Source organism: Eurytemora carolleeae, unplaced genomic scaffold (assembly GCF_000591075.1).
Source record: "Eurytemora carolleeae unplaced genomic scaffold, Eaff_2.0 scaffold1628, whole genome shotgun sequence".
NCBI lineage: Eukaryota > Metazoa > Arthropoda > Copepoda > Calanoida > Temoridae > Eurytemora > Eurytemora carolleeae.
Window position 1 is genome coordinate 32755 of NW_019397516.1, and position 22824 is coordinate 55578.

Below are 22824 nucleotides of genomic sequence, written 5' to 3' on the forward strand. Positions count from 1 at the left end.
AAAAGGAAAACTACAAGCTCCAGTAAAAGTTGGAGAATTCACGGTATCACAAGGAAACTTTCTTGATTCACTTCTGTGTTGAACGAATTGAAAAATCTGATCTCTTGTTTGTGTGTTTTCAAGTGCCCACACCTTCAGAGCCGCAGCAGATACATTATCCCATGTATCTATTTGATCCATGATGGTCAAACTTGGGTCCATGAATGTGTAAAGTTTGCAAAAAGTAATTGCAGGAAATTCCACTTTTTCAAAGTCAGTAACAGAACTGGGAATAAGTAAAAAAAAAATTCTGAATTGTGTATATGTATATAATGTATATAATTTTTCCATTTTAAAACTTACCTTAACATTAAAGTTTTTTTTGCTAAATATTTTTCAACCGATGTGCTTCCCATATATAAATAAAATACAACAAGAGCAAGTAGGATCCCAAATCGAACAAATTTAATAGCTTTCATTGTTTTTGCGTGAATATGAATTCTAGTGTTTCTATTTCAATGGTTCGGAAAGTATTGAAGAAAACATGTTGTTATGAGGAGTAAACACTAGTTTAATAAGTGAATATAATAAGCAATATGTCATAATTTATACTTCTAACTCGACAATTTCATATAAGCCTCGTCAAACTAACGTAAAGCGCACATGTTTTCAATAATAACGCCTCCTGTTAAATAGAGCTAATGTACTAGTATATATAAATTAGCTTTTCTCACAATTAATTTTGCGTAGTATATAAACTTGATGAGCTACGAGGTCACTAAGTCATATTAGTGATGTTACATAAATTTAACCTTTTGTCCAGTTTCCAGTGAAATGTTTCTTTTATACTTATTACACAATTAAGCGGTTGAATACAATTTTTATACAGAAATTTAAGAATGGTAATGGCCTGTTTTTTAATACATCGAGGGCTGCTTTCCATTGAGAATTATAAGTATATTATTTAATTATTATTATTAATAAATCAATTGAACAAGGGTTTAAAGGAACTGTAGACATAATTTGAATGATTAAAAGATGGTGCTTTCATAACGAATTAATAATCAGAACGTTTTTTTATCCTAAATGAAGTTAAAAAACGGCACTCTCTTTTAAAACACATTAAATTTTGCAATTCTTAGGCATTGTTGAATCACTGTACCATACATCCATAGGTCACTTTTATAAATTTACAGTGAAATTATAATTGAAATTAATCAATTTTTATTATCAAAAAAAAAGAATATACATTTCGTTCTCAATCAGACAAAGGTTTATAGGTCACTGTTAGCAATTTTACATGCAAATATTTAAATTATTTGAGTTCTTTAAATTCACAACATTTTAGATCTGGATTCTTCAAATATGCAGATCTAACATCCAAATTGCAAAAATATTAACAAAATAAATAATATATGTATAGAATTTTTCGGCGAGAAACAAAAATGGACATTTGTATAAACCTTTAAAAGGTTTCGGGATCATCAATCAAAAAGCGATTTACGAAACATGTTTTAACGCCAAGTTTGTACAAACAAAAAAGAAATATTCCATTTAAAAAAAAAAAAATTTATTGTTAAATTTTCTTTGTAAAAACTTGTTAAAAATTCCTAAGTTGTTAAGTTTATTTCACATGGAATTATAAGAATTACATTATTCATTGTTAACCATTTGTTAGATGAAGATCGAAAACATGGTTTTTCAATATTTTGACAGCTGGAAATTGTAACGTATTAAAAACATTTTTCTTTCAATAACATTAATTTGTTTACTATGCTAGGTGTCTGATACTTAATTGGAAAGATAAATGAAAACAAATGTAATAATAAATGTCTTTTTATAGATATAAAAAGAACTCAGATGGGCTTTATTTATAACTTATAATTTATAAATAACCTTCTTTTATAAAGATAATGTTTAAGAATACACTGAATATAAGTAAATAAAAAAAATAAAATAATCTCTCAGAGGAATTTTTGTAAATAAAAATTCTAAAATTCGACCTCCAGTTTAAACATTTTAAGTCTAGTTTTACTTTGCTCAAGCTTTAATTTAATCCGTTTTGCAGATACAGTAAAGAAGAGCAAACTTGGTTCGCAAAAAAATTACATTATTCTTTATTTGCTGTTGTCAAATTATGACTAATAAATGAAAATCTACATAATTGTTTTTGAATTTATCTACATAAATTCATAAAATTTGTTTTAAATAATATGTTTAACATGATATGTTGTAGGCCACCCTGGGTAAAGCCCGCGAGAACAACAAGGTAAACTGCGCCCTCACCATGGTTCAGTCCTTGGTGTTCAAGTTTACCGAGCTTCAGGAGGCTGGGGCAGGTGCGAGGGATATTGATAGGAACGGAGAAGATTTCCACTCAATAAAGGTAAACAAAGGTTTAACAGATTATATATATATTCCATATATCCACTGTCCACTTTTATAGGGAAAAATAGCTAAAATCTTAATTTACCACAAAGCGTGGGTAAAAGGCGGGATTAACTATGACTACCTTGGGCAACTGTGGGTTCCTAAGCTATTATTAAATAAAGGAACTGATGACTTGTCTCAAAATTTAATTTTATTTATAACTTTGCAATTTTTACAATTTTTAAAAAGCCTAAGTTTAAAATATTCAAGGTTCGCATCATCAGAGATCATAACTTTTGTGTGATATATCGTTCATTTTGTGCGTTTGATATCGATAAATAATTTGGGCACCACTAGATATCGAGGATATAAGATGATCCCGAGTTCTACAGATAAAGGATGGGTAAATTAGAAGTTTCGTTAGTTTCTTTCTTAGAAAGTTTTTCGAAGATTATGAAGAGTAAAATGAAAATAGTTTACTTTTTTGTAGAAATAAAACGTGAATCTCACATTGTTGGAATATTTAATGTGAATATAATATCACAATTTCTGAAAAACCATTTATTTGTGTTATTAACCTAATTTAGTTTAACTTACGCGTGGATTATTATCAATTTGAAAATGTACGGAAAAAATGGTTAAATGGCTCCACTCCGTTTTCATCCGAGCTGGAAGAAACAATTCACCCATCTCCATCGAGTGAAATTCAAATATGTTTTCAAATATTACTCCTTTTATTGTTGTTATGTTCTGAATTTCTAATATGTAATAGAATAAATTTGGTGCTTTGGAAATGGCTCAACATGGAAACGGCTCAACACGGAAATACCTTAAAAAAAGAGACTTATAAAACTAATTTTATGTCGTCTTTTCTCAACTTACAATTAAAATGATTATATTCCAACGATTTTCACAGCCATGACCTAGCCGCACCGCTCCGCCCCCTCCTTAGCGTGCGGCGCGACATAACCTCGCCTAAATTAATGCTATGAAAAGTTTGAAAATAATAACATTTTGTTTAATGAGAGAAGACTACGTTAAATTTGTTTTATGAGTCCTTTTTTTGAGCCATTTCCAGGTTGGTGCGTTTCCATATTTGTGCGTGAAGTCAGAACTAGAGGAGCTACGAGATCATAAAGTCTCATAAATTTTACCTTCCCCTTCAGCCTAGTTTGCAGTAAGGTAGCTAAACCTCATCTGATCCAATGTTTCTAAGTCTGACCAATGAGAGTTCTTTCATTAAATGGCGCACACTTTTAAATTTCCCGGCTTTTGAAACGTCACTCTGATTGGTTAAATTTGTATACACTTTTCTGGAAATAAACTATTCATCACAATATCCACAATTCAAAAAATAAATTCATCTCTGAACAGTGAACACATTTCATCCATCTTTTAAGAATGCTTTCAAAAAAGATGTTTTAGGAACTTGCAAAGAGGTTTGCACTTTCCTTTGGGTTGGATGCTGTAAAGAATAGAGAAGCAGTGACTACACTTCATAGGTAACTTATAATTCCATTCCACACCCTTGGAACAACACGATTATCTGCTTAAAGGGACTTTAAGCGTAATGTTAAGTGATACTCCATGCAAAGATTGCAATACCCGATATACATTGTACCCTGAATCTGATTAAAAATGTAGAAGATATCCTCGTTTTTCTTTTTTAATTCTGAAAGCTTCTCCAGTGCTTCTTGTGAGCCAAAAATGCTCATGGAAATCGGGCATTGCTATGGTGCAATCTTTGCATTGGGGGTCACATGAAATTACGCTTTAAAGGGATCGTTGACGACTCAAATAACTCTCAGTCACATGCTAGATTCACAACGGTACTCCTTAAATCTTTGTCTATGTCCTATCCTGAAAAATAAATAATTTGTCAAATTTCTTACTTGTCAAGTATGCTTTCATCTGCATGCCATTTTTATCCAGATTCTGGTTTGAAAGTTATCTCCATGTCTGATCAGACAGAGGACTAAAGGGTAGCGTTGTGAATATAAGCATAAGATCGTTGAATAGCGTCCATTTAAATAGAAACATATCGAATCCTTATATTTGATCTAGGAAGGGTATCCAGGTAGCTGTGACCCCCCAGGAGGATCCAGATGACCCTGCTGGGGCTCCTCCTAACCTTCCTTTCCTGGAGATACTCACAGAGTTTACCAACAAGCTTCTCAAACAGGATAAGAAGGTACGCAGGGCTCGCAAATAAGGCAGGCAGCCATGAGCCACAACATTTTCCCCTTCCATGCCATATTATCTTTTTTTGTCTTCCGGCAGCCATTAGCCACAACCCGACGGTCTGTCATGCAACAGCATTTGAGTCTTCCGGCATTTCTCAAGTTTTTAAATGATAAATTTAGTATTGCCATTTTTATAAATCATGCCGCATTACGTGAATTATCAATTTTAGAAGTTTGTTAAAGACCAATAAAGTGTGTTTTCAGATTATAAACCACTTTACATAATACAAAAAAAAATTTAAACCATTTCACGCATTCTGGGCACCGAGACAAATTGTTTGGGTTAGTCAAGAGAATAAGAAGAGATGAGAAAAATCCCAGTCTTAACTGTCATTACCTGAGCGTTACAGATTTCCTCAAAAAAATCTATTTTGCAATTTTCTTGTTAAATAGTGCAGGTTTTCAGTTATGGGCGCCCTTTGAACTTTAAGAATAATGAGTATGTTATGATTCATCATTTTTATTGTTCATAATGTTTTCACAAATAAGCCATTTTAGAGGAAAGATTGAGTTTTTTTTTTAGGGGAAATAAGTAAAGCAGTTTACATTAAAAGGAATCGCCATTTTCTCAATTAAAAACTTTAATATAAAGTTCTTTATAATTATATATATCTTTTGCATGACGTCGCTGGATTTTTATAAATCACAATTTCAATGCACTAAATTTATTATTTAAAAACGTAATAACTGCCGGAAGACTCAAATGCTTTTGCCAAGTAGACTTAGTTGAACCACTATTATAGCTGGAGAGAAGTGGTTCAACCTTGTCAACGCGGTTCAACTATGTCTGTTATTTGATTATGCAATTAAAAAAAAAATATCAATTTATTCAAATGGGTTTTATTTTTTTTTGATTATAAGTGAGTCCCCCACAAAGATTCATAGACGAAAGAAAAATCAATTTTTAATAAGGAAAATATTACTGTAATTAATATTTGTATAATTTCTATTCTCAGGTTCTTCTTGACTTCTTGGATAAACGAGTTGCTGGGGGAGTACCTAGTAGCCGCTCAGAGGTCTGGGCACCTCTACACATGTACAGGTCAGTGTATTCATGTACAGGTTAGTTTATACATATAGAGGTTAGTTTATACATGTACTGGTTAGTTTATACATGTACTGGTTAGTGTACATATGTACAGGTTAGTGTACACATGTACAGATTATTGTACATATGTACAGACAGGTTAGTGCACACATGTACAGTTTAGTGTACACATTTATAGGTTGTGTAACACATTTACAGGTTAATGTACACATTTACAGGTCAGTGTATACATGTACAAGTTAGCGTACACATGAACAGGTTAGTGTATACATGTAAATACAGGTTAGTGTAAACATGTACAGGGTAGTGTACACATGTACAGGTTCAGGAAAGCAGGTACAGGTTAGAAGAAACATGTACAGGTTACATGTACAGGTTAGTGTTTACATGTACAGGTTAGTTTATTTATGTAAAGGTTAGTGTACACATTTACAGGTTAGTGTAAACTTGTACAGGTTAGTGACAGTGTATACATGTACAGTTAGTATATACTGACCAGATTAGTAACAGTGAATACAAGTACAGTTCAGTGTATACATGTACAGGTTATTGTAAACTTGTACAGGTTAGTGTATACATGTGCAGGTTAGTGTATATACATGTACAGGTTAGTTTATACGTGTACAAATTAATGTACACATGGACATGTTAGTGTTTACATGTACATTTTAGTGTATACATGTACATGTTAGTGTATATATATGTACTGGTTAGTGTACTTAAGTACAGGTTAGTGTACATATACATATACAGGTTAGTGTATGCATGTACAGTTCAGTGTATACATGTACAGGTTATTGTAAACTTGTACAGGTTAGTTTATACGTGTACAAATTAATGTGCAGATGGACATGTTAGTGTATACATGTACATTTTAGTGTATACATGTACATTTTACTGTATACATGTACATGTTAGTGTATACATGTACATTTTACTGTATACATGTACATGTTAGTGTATACATGTACATGTTAGTGTATACATGTACATGTTAGTGTATATATATGTACTGGTTAGTGTACTTAAGTACAGGTTAGTGAACATATATATATATATATACAGGTTAGTGTATGCATGTACAATGTACAGGTTAGTTTATGCATGAATAGGTCAGTGTACACATGTACAAGTTAATGTTCACATGTACAGGTTTGTGTACATATACACTATACAGGGTACACTCAGTAAAGATTAGTGAAATGCAGTTTAGTGTTTTCCCTAAAAATATATTTTCTGAAAGGATAATCATTAATCACTGAATGGTGGTACTGGTCAGTGGTCACGTAGCCAATATTTGTTAAAATGAAAAAAAATCCATAAATCTATTAACAAAAAAAGATACTTGTACCGTAATTTCAACAGTATTACATGAAAATTAATGTTTAAAAACCAAAACTATAAAATATCATAATTCTACAGCGAAATTTGATTTTTTTAAATATTGTAAAGGAACTCCCTGGTGCACGGTGAAGGAGAAAGTTTGCCTGCTCCGCCAAAGAAGGCCTATCAGAGGAAAAGAAGGAGGTACAATTTTATATCAATCGGAACAACAGAATTTTTCGATTTTCGCCGAAAAATCAATTTAAACAAACATTTGAAATTTCTCTGTTAAAATTATGCGTCATTTTTTAAATCTAAGGAATCATCTTCCTAACTCTTTGTAAACGAACCTTTATCCTTCCTTAAATTTATTTAACAAGACTTTTTTAATAAATATTTTTTATTTCGTAAATCCGCCATTAAAAACAGGAAAATCTAACACTTTTTTCTTGCTATTGAAATTAAATGTAAATATCACCATTGTTTAAAGAGTGTTCGCGAAAAATGAAAGGTTTATAATGTATAGGCGTATATTAAATTAAATTCTTTATCGAGCGCTACTAATTTTACTTATGTCTGTTGCGTATATAAGGAGGAAAGGGTTTAAAACGATTCAAATCATAGAACGTAGGACCCATAGGAGCATTGCATCTACACAAATTCACGGAGTTTCATTATTCCACTCAGATCGTAAATAATTCAATTAAATTCAATTCGATGCATGGATTTATAATTCATGTTTCATAATATTTTTTATATACGATATACTGTGAACGACGATTATTTGGCCGCTAGGTGCCTCTGCTCTCGATGTTTCGGGGATTTCGCTTGAATTCAATTATACCCCCTTTCATTTTTTGAGAACACCCCCTTTAACTGATTGGGAAAAAGCAAATACTGTTCCAGTTTTCAAGAAAGGGTTTAGATTTGAGGTTGGGAACTACAGACCTATATCTCTGACATCTGTAATTTGTTAAGTGATGGAGTCATTATTAAAAGAACATATTGTTGACCACCTAGACAAAAATACACAGCATGGATGTATGAAGAAAAATTATGTTTAACAAACCTGCTAGAGTATCTTGAAACAGTACAAAATAACACAGATTTGGGTGATTCAGTCGATGTTGTTTACTTTGATTTTGCTAAAGCCTTTGACAAGGTGTCCCACAGAAAACTTGCACAAGTATACTAGAAGCTCATGGAATCAGAGAAAAAATATTGCAATTGATTATTTCCTGGCTATTAGATAGATCCCAAAAAGTTGTTTACAACAGTAGATCATCAGGCTGGAAACCAGTTTGGTCTGGTGTTCCACAAGGGAGTGTCCTGGGTCCACTCCGTTTTGTTATTTACATAAAGATCTAGTAATAGAGGATGTACTAACTTTCCTGTCAAAGTTTGCAGATGATTCCAAAGCTGGAAGAAAGGTTAACTCAGATCATGACAGAGAGGCATATACCGAGAGTTCATTGAACGCTTAAACTCAGTGAGCACATGATCGGAAAATGCAGTTTAATGAATCTAAATGTAAGGTAGTACATATTGTAAAGAATAATTCAAGATATGAATATCTCATTAATGAAGTCAGGAGTGGTACTGGAGGCTTCTGACAAAGAAAAAGATGTAGAAGTAATCAACCAGTAGGACCTGAAACCAACAAAACAGTGTGCTTCTGCTGCAGCGAAGGCTAACAGTATATTAGGCCAGATGGCCAGATTCTTTTCTTACAGAAACAAAACTGTATGGACATCTCTGTATAAATCTTGTGTACGGCCCCACCTTGAATACTGTATTCAAGCCTGGAACATTAACATTAAAAAATTAAACTAATTACCATGTTTTTTTAGGTCCGGCTCGGACGAGGATGATGATCCCGATGATGAAGATTTCCGTCTCTAATTCGGCCGCCGAGGATCAAATCGACCGCTGAAGATTTTTTTTGGCAGCGACCGTATAGAAGATGTATTCTGTAAAATATCATATTTAGTTTCTATTAAGTCCTGTAATTAAAGTAAGGTTGACATTTCTCTCATGAAGTATGTAAATTGTTGGTTTTGTAAATTAGAATCTATGAATAATTATTACTATTGAGTACAAATCTTGTTTCCACTAAAAATTGTGCGAAAGTTCGAAATTTATCTATTTCTTTTTTGATCTCGAAATGTTTTTGAATCATCACGTTGTAATTTACTAATTTAAATTTTCCGTATCAGATAAAATGGTGAAAAAGTTTAGTGTTGGTGCCCTTGTTTTTGCCAAGGTGAATAACATTATGAATTTATTAGGGAATAGGTATTGGGTAGTGAAAAGTGAAAGGGGGGGGGGTGACATGAATTCTCAATCAATTTTCCTTTTTACTAATTTTAAGTTCAGTTTTTGGTTGAAGAACTTTTTTTAAAATCTTGTAATTATCAATCTATCCGTCTAGTCGTGGAATGCAAACCCAATAGTTGCAAGAAATAAAGTTTTTGAATTCAAATGAGTAAAATCAAACTCAAGTTCGAGATTGACTCATCATAACTCTTTTACATTTTCAACCCTGTAATTTTGATTGTTAAGGTGAGAGGGTTTCCTCCATGGCCAGCAAGGATTACACGGATAACAGAGGTAACTTTTAGAAAAACAACCACGCTGGGCCGTAGACGTAATGTGCATTAAGTTATTTCGTTTTTAGTTCGTTTTTCAGAGTCAAAATTTGGCATATTGTAAAAGCATTTTTTTCAAGAGTGTTAATTCTAAACATCTTTTTTTTTGCATTATGTCAAAATTGGACCCTGATACGCAAAAATGAACTTGATTTTTTTAGCAAGTTTAATTAAAAAAAAATTAACTTAATGCAGTTTTGAACTCTTGAAAGTTTAATTACAGGTTTTTATTTAAAAAAATAAGAGTGAAACTGATAAACAACATTAGCCAGGAGGGGGAAGTGGACTTTCTGGATACATATTTAGTAGATTTTATATTGTTTAAACCCCATTTTATAATTAGCAACATTTTAATTCTGTAAAACCTACTAAGCATCCTAGGAATCATGAATAGGTATGTATTATTAGGCTTTTATTCGCTAAATGGGAAGGGGGGGGGGAAATAAAATTTCTGGGCGAATAAATGAAAAAACTTGCCTTTGTGATGTCCAATTTTTGGTTTTTTCCCCAGGTCTAAAAAATGAGTTTTCTTAAAAATAACCAACCCTGTGTTGACATTAAAAAAACTGATGTATTTTAGAACGGTAAGTATGCAGTGTTCTTGTATTTTAGAACGGTAAGTATGCAGTGTTCTTCTACGGAACCTACGAGAATGCTACTCTTAAGGCAAACGAGATATTCGAGTTCTCAAAGGAAATGCTTTAACATTATTATTCTATCTGTACAATGTAGTAATATCGGTTTGTTTGTCTGTCTGTTTGTTTGTCCGATCATAATTTATGAAACCTTTGATTAATTTGTTTAACTTATGTTTGGGGAACCCGGTAGAACCACACTGGAATGATCTAAGCTTGGTTTAAAAATTCTGGATGGCTTGGCTTTTCTAGAATAGATTACTTCCCAGGCAAAACCGGGCTCCCTTCTAGTTCTGTATACATAGAATCTCTTTTCCTCTCCATCAATCAAATTTAACATTTAAATGTTCAAAGTACAAGTATTTAAAGAAAGATGATGCTTCCAGTCTTACATTTGAAAAAAAAATCTGTGCTGGAAACTCTTATGTTGGATAGTGGATACCCTTATTCCGGTATTTACTATAGACATTTTTAATTTTCTGCTTAATTCTCACTTTTGGATATCCCTGCTGGGTTCTGGCCGATGAGAGTTCTCTCAATGGTTTCACGCAAAAATTCTCGACTTCATCTTGGCTGTTCGGTTTCTACAAACGACACTGATTGGTTGAATTTTAGACACTTTCCGGGATATTAGATTGAATTGATTTGCAGATTAATACAGGGGTGTATGAAATCCCCCTGTAAATATTAGAAAAAGATGTCTGTTCTCGAATTTGGGAAAGGAAATCATAAAATTTGAGGTGGGGGAAAGAATAAAAAAATTGGAATTAAATACACCCCTGGATTAATAAAAAGAGGAGATCAAGCATTGATCTCGATATTCAAAAAACAAGAGTTTCCAGTTCTGTAAACAATTTATTTGATCAGATTAGAGATTTATCAGTAGAATTTAATTAAAGATTAATGATAAAAACATGCTTTAAATCTACTTCTCTAGAAAAAATATATTAAGTGGATAAACATTTTTTTTATTTATTTATTCCAATATTCACAATGTTGTTAATGCGTGTTAACAGGAGAACCAAGCGTCTTTTATACCAAAAAATATTCACAGGAAAGAATAATTAAAGATTTATTTTTAAAAAATAGAAAAGTGTTTTGATAAACGCTTATTATTAATTTATTGCTCTTTATACAATTAGATAATGAAACAACACTGGACTTAAATCATAGTTTTCTAATCCTTATATCTGGCAACCTGAGCTTTAAATATCAAAGGTTTACACCATTAGATTAAATCGATATATGGATTGGAAATATATAGTTGGATGCAAGTGTTTACTGTTTGGCTGCTTAATGCCTAGTGCTAACCCACAAATACATATATCTTATAAACTGTTAAAAATCTACCAACGAAATCAGAAAAATCCGCTACATTTTTATATCTTTATTTTTCCACAATCCTACAATGTACGAAAAAGAACGGGTTGCAGATTGATTTTGAAACAAGGGCTATGATAATACTAGAAAATATACAATATTGTTCTGTTGCCAGGAAGAACTATGGAAAAGGTATTGATGAATTGAAGTACACCCCTGAAATTGCCCCTGGTGTGGACCAGGTTACTGATGATGCAGACCCCCCGCTTCAATCCCTTGACACCCCTGTGGATGAGAAGAAGAGTGCCCCCCAACCTGTAGTTCGAAAGCCCCTGAAACTTTGTGATGGTACCCCTGTGAAGAGGGGGTCTGCTACCCCTGTTACCCCTGGAGCGGATTCTGCCAGGATAAGAGGAACTAAACGATCAGCTGAGGAATCTGAAACCGAAGGTAATTTTTTTTTAATTCGAAGAATGTTTGATTCACAATGGTATCATTTAAAACTTTATCTGTGCAACAATTAGAAAGAAATTGTCGTTATTTTAGGAAGTTTGAACTCCGCCCCACAAACATCTAGTAGAAGTGGAAGGGTCATTAAACAGAAACGGTTCAGGTATAGGCGTAGAATCAGGGAATAGAAATAAAGGGATTGGAAATGGCACTGATCTGGCATGAGAACAGACTGGTTCTTTATTATAGCGCGTAATTTTACTCTCATGGGACTGTAAAGCACAAACGCCCTGATTCTTATGTACTCTATATACCTAAAGTACAAAGTGGTTCCTAACCGAAGCCTTAACAGACGCTCACTCTTGAATGCTGCAAGCCCGTTATTAAATTTTTTATCAGTTTTGAGGGTTAACCCCCATTTAAGACGGTTCCGAGTGGAATGTTTTTACCCTTTAATTCCTTTTTTTTTAAATCTTCTCAGAATAGCTTGTTAAGTGTGAAGTAGTAACGTTATGATAAACAATTTGTATTTCATAAGGCTTTTTAAATCTATTGTCTAAAAAGATATTGACGTAAAATTTAACTGTTTTTTGTATAACAGGAAACTATTTTGTTATTTTTTTTGGAGGGGTTATTGTAAAATTGCAGCTTTTTTTCTCGTGCTTTTGAGATTATCTGATTATTGAAATTACTATTTCTACTTGATGCAGTGATGAGACACGAGGAGATGGTGATGTAAAACATCAAACTGATCAGACTAAACCTAGGTGAAAATACTATATATATGTAATACTAGCGTCAGGCATTGCCCGTGAGAATAAAAATGAATTTTGAAAAATAAAAATTTAGATTTTTTTGAAGAAAAAAATCTAATTATTTTAGCCTATGTTACTCGCAGGGTACCCATGGGTTTCAGCTATTGCTAAAATATCTATAAGTTGAAACAAGACAGTCGTATATATGTTCCTAACAGCCGACCGAACGTCTGGACCGAATGGGCTAAGAAATTTTGAGATAACCCAAGGGTATCACGGAGGAAACAAAGGCTGAAAAAAATCTAAATTTTTTTTTCCACGGGTAACGCCGGGCACTTTATAAGTATGTATATATAAGCGAAGAGCTTTATTATATAGATATAGTAATTGGGCGAAACTCTGAAGGCCTAAAAAAAATAAACATATGTAAAGCATTTTTCTAGAAAATATACACACTTGCGGCCTGCAGTTTAGAAATAAAATATATATATTATATAAATATAACATAAGTATATTGTTCAGAACGGATCTACAGATAGATGATCCTCGGAAGATCTGGGTAAAGAAAAGAAGTACAGGAGATATGATAGAAAAAAAATTAACTTAATGCAGTTTTGAACTCTTGAAAGATGGGAGTCCCATGAATATAATAATCTAAATGGGAGTTCCATGAATATACTAATCTAGATGGGAGTCTCATAAATATACTTATCTGGATGGGAGTCCCATAAATATACTAATCTAGATGGGAGTCCCATAAATATACTTATCTAGATGGGAGTCCCATAAATATTCTTATCTAGATGGGAGTCCCATGAGTATACTAATCTAGATGGGAGTCCCATAAATATACTCATCTAGATGGGAGTCCCATAAATATGCTTATCTAGATGGGAGTCCCATGAGCAGAAGTTGACCTGGCTGCTGTCTACTGCTAGGAATGCCAGGAAGCTCAAGGAGTTCGTGGAGCTCGGAGAGTTTATCCCGGCTGAGGTATGCTAGTTGTGCTAGTTTTGTCCTGAGGTCGAAATTAATGAATTTGAACCGTGTCGCTGAACTGTGAATTGCGCGCTAGGTCAAATCTCGAAATACTGATTAAAACTTTAGGTTGAACCAACCATGTTTGAACCGTGTATATAGACGAGGTTCAAATTTTTTTAATTCGTCTCTGAAACAATTATTTAAAGAAGTATTAAAAAATGGCATTGAAGTGTTTCCTAAATTCCGGTATTGTTGATTGATTGATTGTTGATATAAATTATTTGGTATTTACCTTTTTTCTTCATTCTTTCCAATCTTTTCCCTTTGTCTTTAGTTTTATCCTGTTTTTCTTTTTTCTTCTATCTAGTCTCCATTCTGTGCCTCCTTTTTCTTCCGTCTATTCTCTGTTCTTTTTTGTTTTATCTATTCTATGTCTGTCCTTATTTTCTAATCTGTAGACCCGTCTCTGCTATATTATTATTCTCTTTTTGTATTCTATTTTTTAACTGTTCGACCAGTGCTTTGTGTCATGTTAATTTAAAGAAATGATTTTATAATTTAGCTCGTGGATAGTTTGAAGTCAAAATCAGAACTAACTACAGAAGAAACGCAGCAGTTAAAAAGGGTAAATATTAAAAATACTTAACCTTCGACGTTCAAGTTTGTTCAGAGGAATATATTTACTTAAAAATAATTTTTTCCCACTTTGTTTTTTTGCTGAGTCAGGGAACAGTTGACCTTTAAACGTATCGAATGGGAAAGCTTGCCAGTAAAATCTAGTTTTTCATTTTTCTCTCCAAATCCAAATATTTTCTACAAAATATACACAAGTTGGCAGTTCCCGTATAAACATATATTTTTAAGAAATACGTCGTAGGTTTAATGATTTAATCCAATCCATTTTAATTTTTTGGATCCCGACTAGTGAAAATATTAAATAACTAGGATTTCAGGCCTCTTTTCAAGTATCTATCATAGCTTTAATCTTTGATTTTCATTTCGCCATTTTTCCGCACCATTTTTTCGCGGAAATATCACAATTTGTTTAAAAAATTTCTTGAATTTAAAACTAAATATGTGGCCAATGACGTCAATAACACAATACACAAATTATGGTATTATGGTAAACTTCTGCATCGGTATATTTGGTATTTTAAAATGAGAAGTGACAATCTAGGTGGCTGAACTAGCACTGAGACGGGAGAAGGTATCCTGGTTACTACGTGAGAAGGAGATGGTGGAGACGAATATAGCAATCAGGAAAGCTCTACATTCTAAGGTAAAGATTTCCATGCTGCTTAAAATCATTTTAAAAATTAAATTTCCCTGAACTTCTAATTTTTAACTTCTTTTATTTTATTTAGTTTTTTTACAGTTGCTTTCAAAGATATAATTTTGGTTTATGTTCAGGTTTTTTTAATTCTTGATTCTGTATTCTGTTTTCCTTATTCTTTAGTCACTTTTCTATGTTATGTATTCTGTATCCTGTCTTCTGTATTATCTATCTCTTATTCCGTATTCTGTAATCTGTATCTCGTATTCTTTCTGTACTCTTTATTCTTCATCTTGTATTATTACATATACTGTACTTTGTGTTCGTATGCTGAATCCTGTAATCTGCAATCTATTCTGTATCCCATGTATTCAGTTCATCCAGTGTATCAAGAGTTTACTCTGTTTTCTGTATTCTGTATTCTGTATCCCAGTATATCCAGTGTATCAAGAGTTTACTCTGTATTCTGTGTCCTGTTTTCTGTATTCTATATTCTGTACTCTGTTTTCTGTATTCTGTATTCTGTATTCTGTATTCTGTATTCTGTATTCTGTATTCTGTATTCTGTATTTTGTATCCTGTATTTTAGAATCCTGATACTGATGAATGTGTGCGATGTTTACAGAATTTTCTCCATCTTGATTTAGACAAACTTATGATCATTAAACAGCCAGCTGTAGTTGATACTATGAGGTAATTCGGGTTCAAGAATACAGTGGCTCTCCAATTATAGGATGACATGTTAGATTCACAACAGAAACCTTTAAAGCTTTGCCTGGCCCAGAATGAATGAGATATCCATGATTTAAACCGTGCGGGGTTTTGCTATGAAAGTGACTCGCAAATTTCTTGACACGGACACAAAGAAAAAAATTTTACTTTTTAAGCTAGAAAATTGAAGATATCTTCCACACTAATGATCAGATAAAGGATTAAGCAGGTGCTGTTGTGAATTGGGCATGGTCCTCTTCAAACCAGCGAAAGTTCATTTAAAGAGAAAATGAAATTTTGACCAAAAATATTTCTAATTCCTACATCTAGAGCACCCTGATGGTGTAATCTTTAAAATCTGTTGATCTTTTAATTAAAGTTTGGAATTTCAAAAGTTTCCACTATCAGATTGTACAGATATCGGCATTAAGACTCTGTTCAGTTCCTTTATTTAAATATTTGTTCTCAATTTCTTTTTCTTTTGAAAAACAACGCTGTTTAGTGTTTACTCCCTTCTATGGTTTCCACAAAACAACATATTTTATTAATATATTTCCTTAAATATAATTAAGTTTTAACCTCTCACTGCACAACAAAAAGTTGGTAAAATGAGAAAAAAATATTTCGTATTCACGGGCTCAAGCCATAAATAATTTTTTTTTTCAATTCTGTATACTAGTGCATTATTTTAATTGTTTTATTGAGAAAGTTGGAAAGATACCAGGGTTCCAATTGTAAATTGTCAATTTCACACATTTTCGTTCTTGTCTATGACCGTGATAAAAATAACTTCTTAGCGGATTTTCTTGCACAATCAAGTGGAAATAAACAAAGAGTACTAATCGTAAGACCTCACTTCATTATTGATTTAGTATAGTCACGTCAATTATGGTTCGTGGGTGTAGGACGTCCCTAAAAGCATGATTTGATTTAATTTGTATATTTGTATAATTGTATCTAGGAAGCTGATAAGATAACAGGGTTCCAAGGAAGTATTGTATAATTGTATAATTGTATAATTGTATCTAGGAAGCTGGTAAGATACCAGGGTTCCAAGGAAGTATTGTATATTTGTATAATTGTATCTAGGAAACTGGTAAGATACCAGGGTTCCAAGGAAGTATTGTATAACTGTATAATTGTATCTAGGGCTGGTAAGATACCATGTTCCAAGGAAGTATTGTATAATTGTATCTAGGAAGCTGGTAAGATACCAGGGTTCCGAGGAAGTATTGTAGAACTGTAAAATTGTATCTAGGAAGCTGATAAGATACCAGGGTTCCAAGGAAGTATTGTATAACTGTATAATTGTATTTAGGAAGCTGGTAAGATACCAGGGTTCCAAGGAAGAAATGAGTTTACCAGATAAAGAGAAGGAGAGAATGAAGCGGAATATTAAGAATATTCAGATAATGGGAGAGACAATTTACAAGAAACTACAGGTAAAGGTGTATTTCCATTTCTCACTGGAATCTACTTTTTCAACTTTTAATTTTGGCTCTATCTGTTTTCTCTTTTTACAATAGAAAGCACTAACAAAAAAGGTAGCGGATTAAAAAAATTTTTTTTTGAATTTCAAAAATTTGGTAACAAACTTTTGTAATTCTGAGCATACATAAACCTTCCCTGGGGTCATATTAGTTCCACAAAAAATTTGGGCTCGATCAATCCAGCCGTTTGGACGGTTATCGGTCACAAACAAACAGACAAGCGAAGTAAACATATAGATAGTCGTATCTGTGCATTCCTAATACGCCTGTTAAATATAAACAAACCCTTTTCTCTAACCTGCCATATAATAGTTAATCAAAAACAAAATTTAAAAAATGAGTTTTAACTTGATGCGTACTTCCAATTAAATTAAATATTCCTCTTGTTTATTGTTTTCCCCGAAAGTCATGGAACTTTTTCAGTTAACATTTTATAGATGCTGAAATATTGATGGATTAATTGCTAGTGTGCTAAGCTAATTCTTTTTCATGGGCTGGCTTGATCCATTTGCTTCTTATAGTAATATATAAACATTAGGATCCTCATTCTTCGTCTAATATCAAGGATTTTTTGTGTCAATCAAAATGTAAAATAAAATTATTTCCCATATGTTGTATATTTGTTAAACGGATCAACAAAATAAGAAAAGAATAAAATTGCTCTTAATTGTCTATTTTTTCTGACAATCAGCAACTTAAAGTTATAAGCTTATTTAAGATAAAAAATTCTATGTAAAAATAAATAAATTAAATCTAGTTTTAGTACAGTATGATTTTTAGAAAATGTTATAAAAAAGACACAACAATGAAATCTTCAGCAATCAGCGAAAATTCATTTTTAGATCAGAACATTTTTCTATCTACAAAGATTTTGACACTTTATTTAAAATAGAACCTGGTGAAGGGTTAAAGCCTACGTACACTCTTGTGCACATGTTTAATAATTAAAAAAATGTAAGTCTGCAGATGCAGAAAAAGTAAGATAAAAAACAAGAATGAAAAGAGATTCTATCCGAAGTTGCCAGTTTCTTGCTAGACTCAATTATTTCGTCTTTTTTAAAGTGGCTCTTTTTCTTCCAATAAATTCAAATAAAGCATGCGAGGTCAGGTCGAAAATTGCCTAGAGTCCAAAACTTTAGAAGGAGGCCATTGCTAGCTGTGTGCAAAATCTGAAGAATCCATGATATTGATTCCATGATTTCCATTAATATCTTAATGAACAAAAAAGTTATGACCAATGAAATAAATTTCATTTTGCACTTAAAGACTTCCTAAAGATGTATACTGTATTACAGTGAGAACCAGAAAACTGTGGAATAAAAAGACAAAAAATTGCTGTGTTTCATGTTCATTTAGATGTTTAAATCTTAACTGAAGTTTAAGGGTCCTCTTCGTGTTCCACAGTTTTCTGGTTCTCACAGTATAATATATATATTTACTTGTTCAGATGCTGTTTAAATATAAAGAATCTCCGAGTAATCAGTTCCAGGCATTTATACAGCAGGAGGTTAACAGGTAAAATAAGGTCCCAAAGTCATTTTCTCAAAGGCGACTTCTCAAGTGACAATGGATCAAGTGGCAACTTCCCAAATGTGCAATTTTCCAAGCGGCAACTCAACTGTTATATAACGAGCGATTATTCAAAGCTTCATAATCTCTGAACGGAACATTAAGCTGTTAAACAGCATTGATACATATAAAATAGAGGTCATGAGAAGCTGTCAGTTAAAACAGCTTCTCTTTGATTGCTTTGTCAACTTGTAATTCGAAGAAAAGTGTGTTAACAATATAAAATGAATATAAAAGTCGTCTTCATTGTAACGATATGATTGATTATTACTGTAGGTTGTAATATCTGAATGATTTGTTTAAAATTAAATTGATTTGTTTACGATCCGAGTCGAATATTGTAACTTTCTGAAATTGTAAGGACGCTACGTTCTTCGGCAACAATTTTCTCCTTATAGGCACGAATCACCATCGAATAGTTTTCGATGTAATCTTATACCCCCTTTCATTTTTTTCGAACATTAATATTAATATATTAAACTGTTTAACAAAGAAATTGAGTCTTTGCCACAAACTATGATTTTATAGTCCCTATATCTTTGCAACAAAATATCGTAGTCGTAAACCTTCAATATTTCATACTATGAATTATGTCATGCATAAGTAAGTTAGAAATATCACAGGTTTACACCGTCAGGTTGCAAAGATAAAGGGATTAGAAAATTTCAGTTTGTTGCAAAGACTCGGTTATTATTAAAATTCCCTTTCTGCCATATTTTGGCCCTGTAAGAAAATATACCCACAAAAAAACTTTAAATATTTTATCTAAGGATAAAAAGATTAATACAAGCAAACGTTAACAGACAGAATTCATTTTTTAAATATTGAAAGTTTTATTAAAAGTTTTTAAAGACAGATTAAGAAACATTATTATATCTGTGAATTAAATATATTCTCATAAATATTTCTCTTATTCAGGTTTGCAGAGGCTACCAAGAGTCTACCTCAATCTCAAGCTTTAGCTCTTACAGAATACCCCTAGTACTTTGTTAAGTCCAAAATTACTTCTAAATAATATTTCTTCAGCACTGCAACATTTTTTATTGTCTATTCCATACTTATAATTTTCCAAGCTTTGTTTTGAAAATTTATTCCTCTGGTTTTTGACAAGGTTTGGGTTTTTGACCTCTACTGAGATATTAATCCTCCCGATATGTACAGTTAAACATTGTACACACAATAAACATCTGTAAACTAATATAACGATTTGAAATATAGATTTTCTTTAAACAAAAATGTTCCTTCTGTAACAGTAGAAATGTAGACACAAAACAAATTTAGGTTGGAAGTTTCACGTTTCGTAAAATAAAAATAACTGACTTTTTAATGTTCTCGTAGGCCTAGGATTATCTTGTTGGCATTTTATTATTGAATTTTTAAATCCTATTCTCTTAATATTTTTAATTTTTAAAAGTTTTGTTCACGTCAAAATAAAAACCAAAATTATTACTTAATTTATTTTTCAAAATGCAAGTATAAGTTTACAACAAAGAGCAGCTGTTAAATGATTTTCTTTTCATGTTTATGTGTATTCATGATGTTTGAAAACTTGGTAGAAATCAAAATCGAAAGTCGTCTTTATAGTATTGATATTTACGACGATGACTAACATCTGAGTGTAGGTGAGTTGTCCTCCGACCCCCCTCCCCCCTACATATCTTCACAATCTCGTGTATCTATCTACCTGTCTATTTTAACCTAACCTGACTTTTTATATTATGATCACACGGAGTTGTTAAAAAATATAGACCTGGATCGGCTTCTAACGCACGATATTAAAATAACAATTTGTATTACCTTGATAAACACCGAGATGAGCAAATGTGAACGGTTCTTTTTTCGCCGGAAAAGAAGATAATTTCTCTGGAGAATATGCGATTTTTTAGTTAAGAAGAAATGACTTGCGTTTTTCAGAGCTCCCGACTCGAGCCGTAATTCCTTAAACCCGACGTTAAGACCCAACTCTGACGACGCATGTGTCACGTGATTGACAAAGCAAAAATTTATTGAAAATCTTAAACCCAGTGGTTGAAAGAATAAAGTTGCTGAAAAAAAATTTTAAACCAGCGGTTGAAAGCTAAAAGGTACTTCAAAATGCTCCATACTACAAGCCAATCTTGTCTAAGTTTGAAGTGGGGGAGTGGGTCTGGGTTTTTGAGTTATGCCTGGAAGCTGCAATAAGTTGAGATCATATTGGGCTGGACCATACAAGATAGTTAGAAAAATCATATATGGTCCAGCTGAAGTAACAGCAGTGAGATGAGATTTTAAAAGCTTAAACCCGGTCTTTGCGTCTGCTTAAACCCAAGTAAAGCTAAAGTCAAGACCCGGGTTTTGGATGGCCTAGTGTTTAGTAAGAACCAACCACTGGTCAGCATAGACGTGCTAAAGCATTCAGAAGAGATAGTAGTGTGTAAGGGTTTCCTATTGATCTGCCACATCCTGCAATCCTAGAAACAAATGAGATAATTGCACAACAGGACAATCTAATTGTGTTGGAGAGGAATGGAAATAGGGTTTCCTCGAAATGGCTAAATCTTTTGCGCTATTTTCGCGCAAATTTTTTTAGCGAACTTTTGCGCATGAAACGCAATGAGTTTTGCGCGGTTTCGCGCTATTTTTTGCGCAAAACTGGAAAAATATTTTGCAAAAGTTGCATGAAACGAAATTTTAGTTTTGCGCAAAACCGCAAGTTTTACGCAAAATGTAACATTTTTGGCAAATTGTCAAAAATTGATATTCTAAGCTTAGAATTAAACAACTAAAGATTTATTCCATACATAAAAAAAATATTAACATACGAGTATGATAACGATTATACTACACTCAATTGGTTACTTCCAGTTACAAAAAGTTTAAATTAAGGGACCAAAATTAATAAAATAAAAATTAGAGAGTGTGAAACTTGGCAATATTTTAATCCTATTAAATAATTTCAAGTAACCCTTAAAAGCTTTGCCTAATCAAGTATGAATTATATTCTTAAATTTTTTTAATCAAACTTCTGAAATCTTTTTAATCTCATATAAAATAATGCAAGAAAGTAACCAATGCCTGAAGAATCCACTTTTAGGAAATATGCATGTCATTGGTCAATTATGTAAAAGTGGCCAATAGGAAGACATTCCAAAACAAGATTTTTCCAGAATTGAATTCTAAGAAACACACATCGTCACCAACCGTTTGATTTTTACGAAATTGCGGAATTGCGCAAAACTGTAGTTGCGGAATTGCGCAAAACTTGAGTTTTGCAAAAGCGGAATAGGGCAATTTTGCGCGAAATGACTTTTGCGAATGATTGCGCAAATTGTATCACATTGATAGCTGACATGGATTCACCGACAAAGGGTCAAACAACCCAGGGTCGAACGACAAAGGGTCAAACGACACTGGACCTGTCTGAAAGCAGTTTTACGAGTACATCATTTACTACAACAGTTTAATATTTTCATTTTTCCCATCATATTCCTATTTTAAGGCATTGTTCGACACACACCTCTGATGTTTCTTTAATGTTTTATAAATTGGTACTGATTACAATCATATCCTTAAATATCCTTAAATTCTAGACACACACTTTAATATTTTCATTTTTCCAATCATGTCTAGGGCTGGAGACGTTCCCACTTTTTTCAGCCTGTTCGTTAACATTCCAACCATTTTAAAAAACATTCAGTTAGCTGTAAGAACATTTTTTTTAAATTACTGTTAGTTTACGGCATACAGCATTGATAAAAATCCAAAAACCGTTAACAGCTCAGGCCGTTAAAAGTATAACATTATAAATGGCAAAAAACGCCAAAAAAATCGTTAACTGTTTAAGAAATCGTTAATGGCGCAGCCATTAATGGTTAATTACAGTATTAACAGTTTAAATTGTCAATGGGTTGAAGCTCATGTGACAGTGTACACTGTACAGTGTATGTTTTATTTATATTAAAATCTGTAACATATCATGTTATTTTAAACAGATTCGAATAAATATACGAGAGATTAAGTCAATAATTGAATTAATAATTAAAATTCAAA

General features: G+C 32.5%; 2 protein-coding genes across 2 annotated transcripts in view; both read left to right on the top strand.

The window, feature by feature from the left end:
- Positions 1 to 9060, top strand: part of LOC111714697 (cohesin subunit SA-1-like) — a 33914-nt gene extending 24854 nt beyond the window's left edge. The window contains 6 exon segments of the mRNA XM_023489850.1: positions 2216 to 2365; positions 3775 to 3851; positions 4414 to 4540; positions 5549 to 5634; positions 7093 to 7167; positions 8814 to 9060. Of these exon segments, the coding sequence (XP_023345618.1) occupies positions 2216 to 2365; positions 3775 to 3851; positions 4414 to 4540; positions 5549 to 5634; positions 7093 to 7167; positions 8814 to 8865 (567 nt within the window). The 3' untranslated portion in view covers positions 8866 to 9060.
- Positions 42 to 19777, top strand: LOC111714694 (hepatoma-derived growth factor-related protein 2). Its single transcript, XM_023489847.1, has 16 exons — positions 42 to 75; positions 5342 to 5348; positions 9180 to 9226; positions 9526 to 9573; positions 10224 to 10304; positions 11263 to 11300; positions 11742 to 12016; positions 12113 to 12179; positions 12727 to 12783; positions 13662 to 13764; positions 14315 to 14377; positions 14930 to 15031; positions 15615 to 15718; positions 17055 to 17178; positions 18674 to 18741; positions 19714 to 19777. The coding sequence occupies exons 3-16, from the start codon at positions 9185 to 9187 to the stop codon at positions 19775 to 19777; spliced, it is 1236 nt and encodes a 411-aa protein (XP_023345615.1). The 5' UTR covers positions 42 to 75; positions 5342 to 5348; positions 9180 to 9184.
- Positions 19778 to 22824: the final 3047 nt, after the last annotated feature.

What these genes read in the sequence shown, in the direction of transcription:
- LOC111714694 (XM_023489847.1), top strand. Translation starts at nt 9,185, where the DNA reads ATGGTGAAAAAGTTTAGTGTTGGTGCCCTTGTTTTTGCCAAG. An exon ending in TGAGGAATCTGAAACCGAAG is followed by an intron (nt 12,017 to 12,112) that starts GTAATTTTTTTT and finishes TCGTTATTTTAG; the next exon opens with GAAGTTTGAACTCCGCCCCA. An exon ending in ATTAAACAGAAACGGTTCAG is followed by an intron (nt 12,180 to 12,726) that starts GTATAGGCGTAG and finishes TACTTGATGCAG; the next exon opens with TGATGAGACACGAGGAGATG.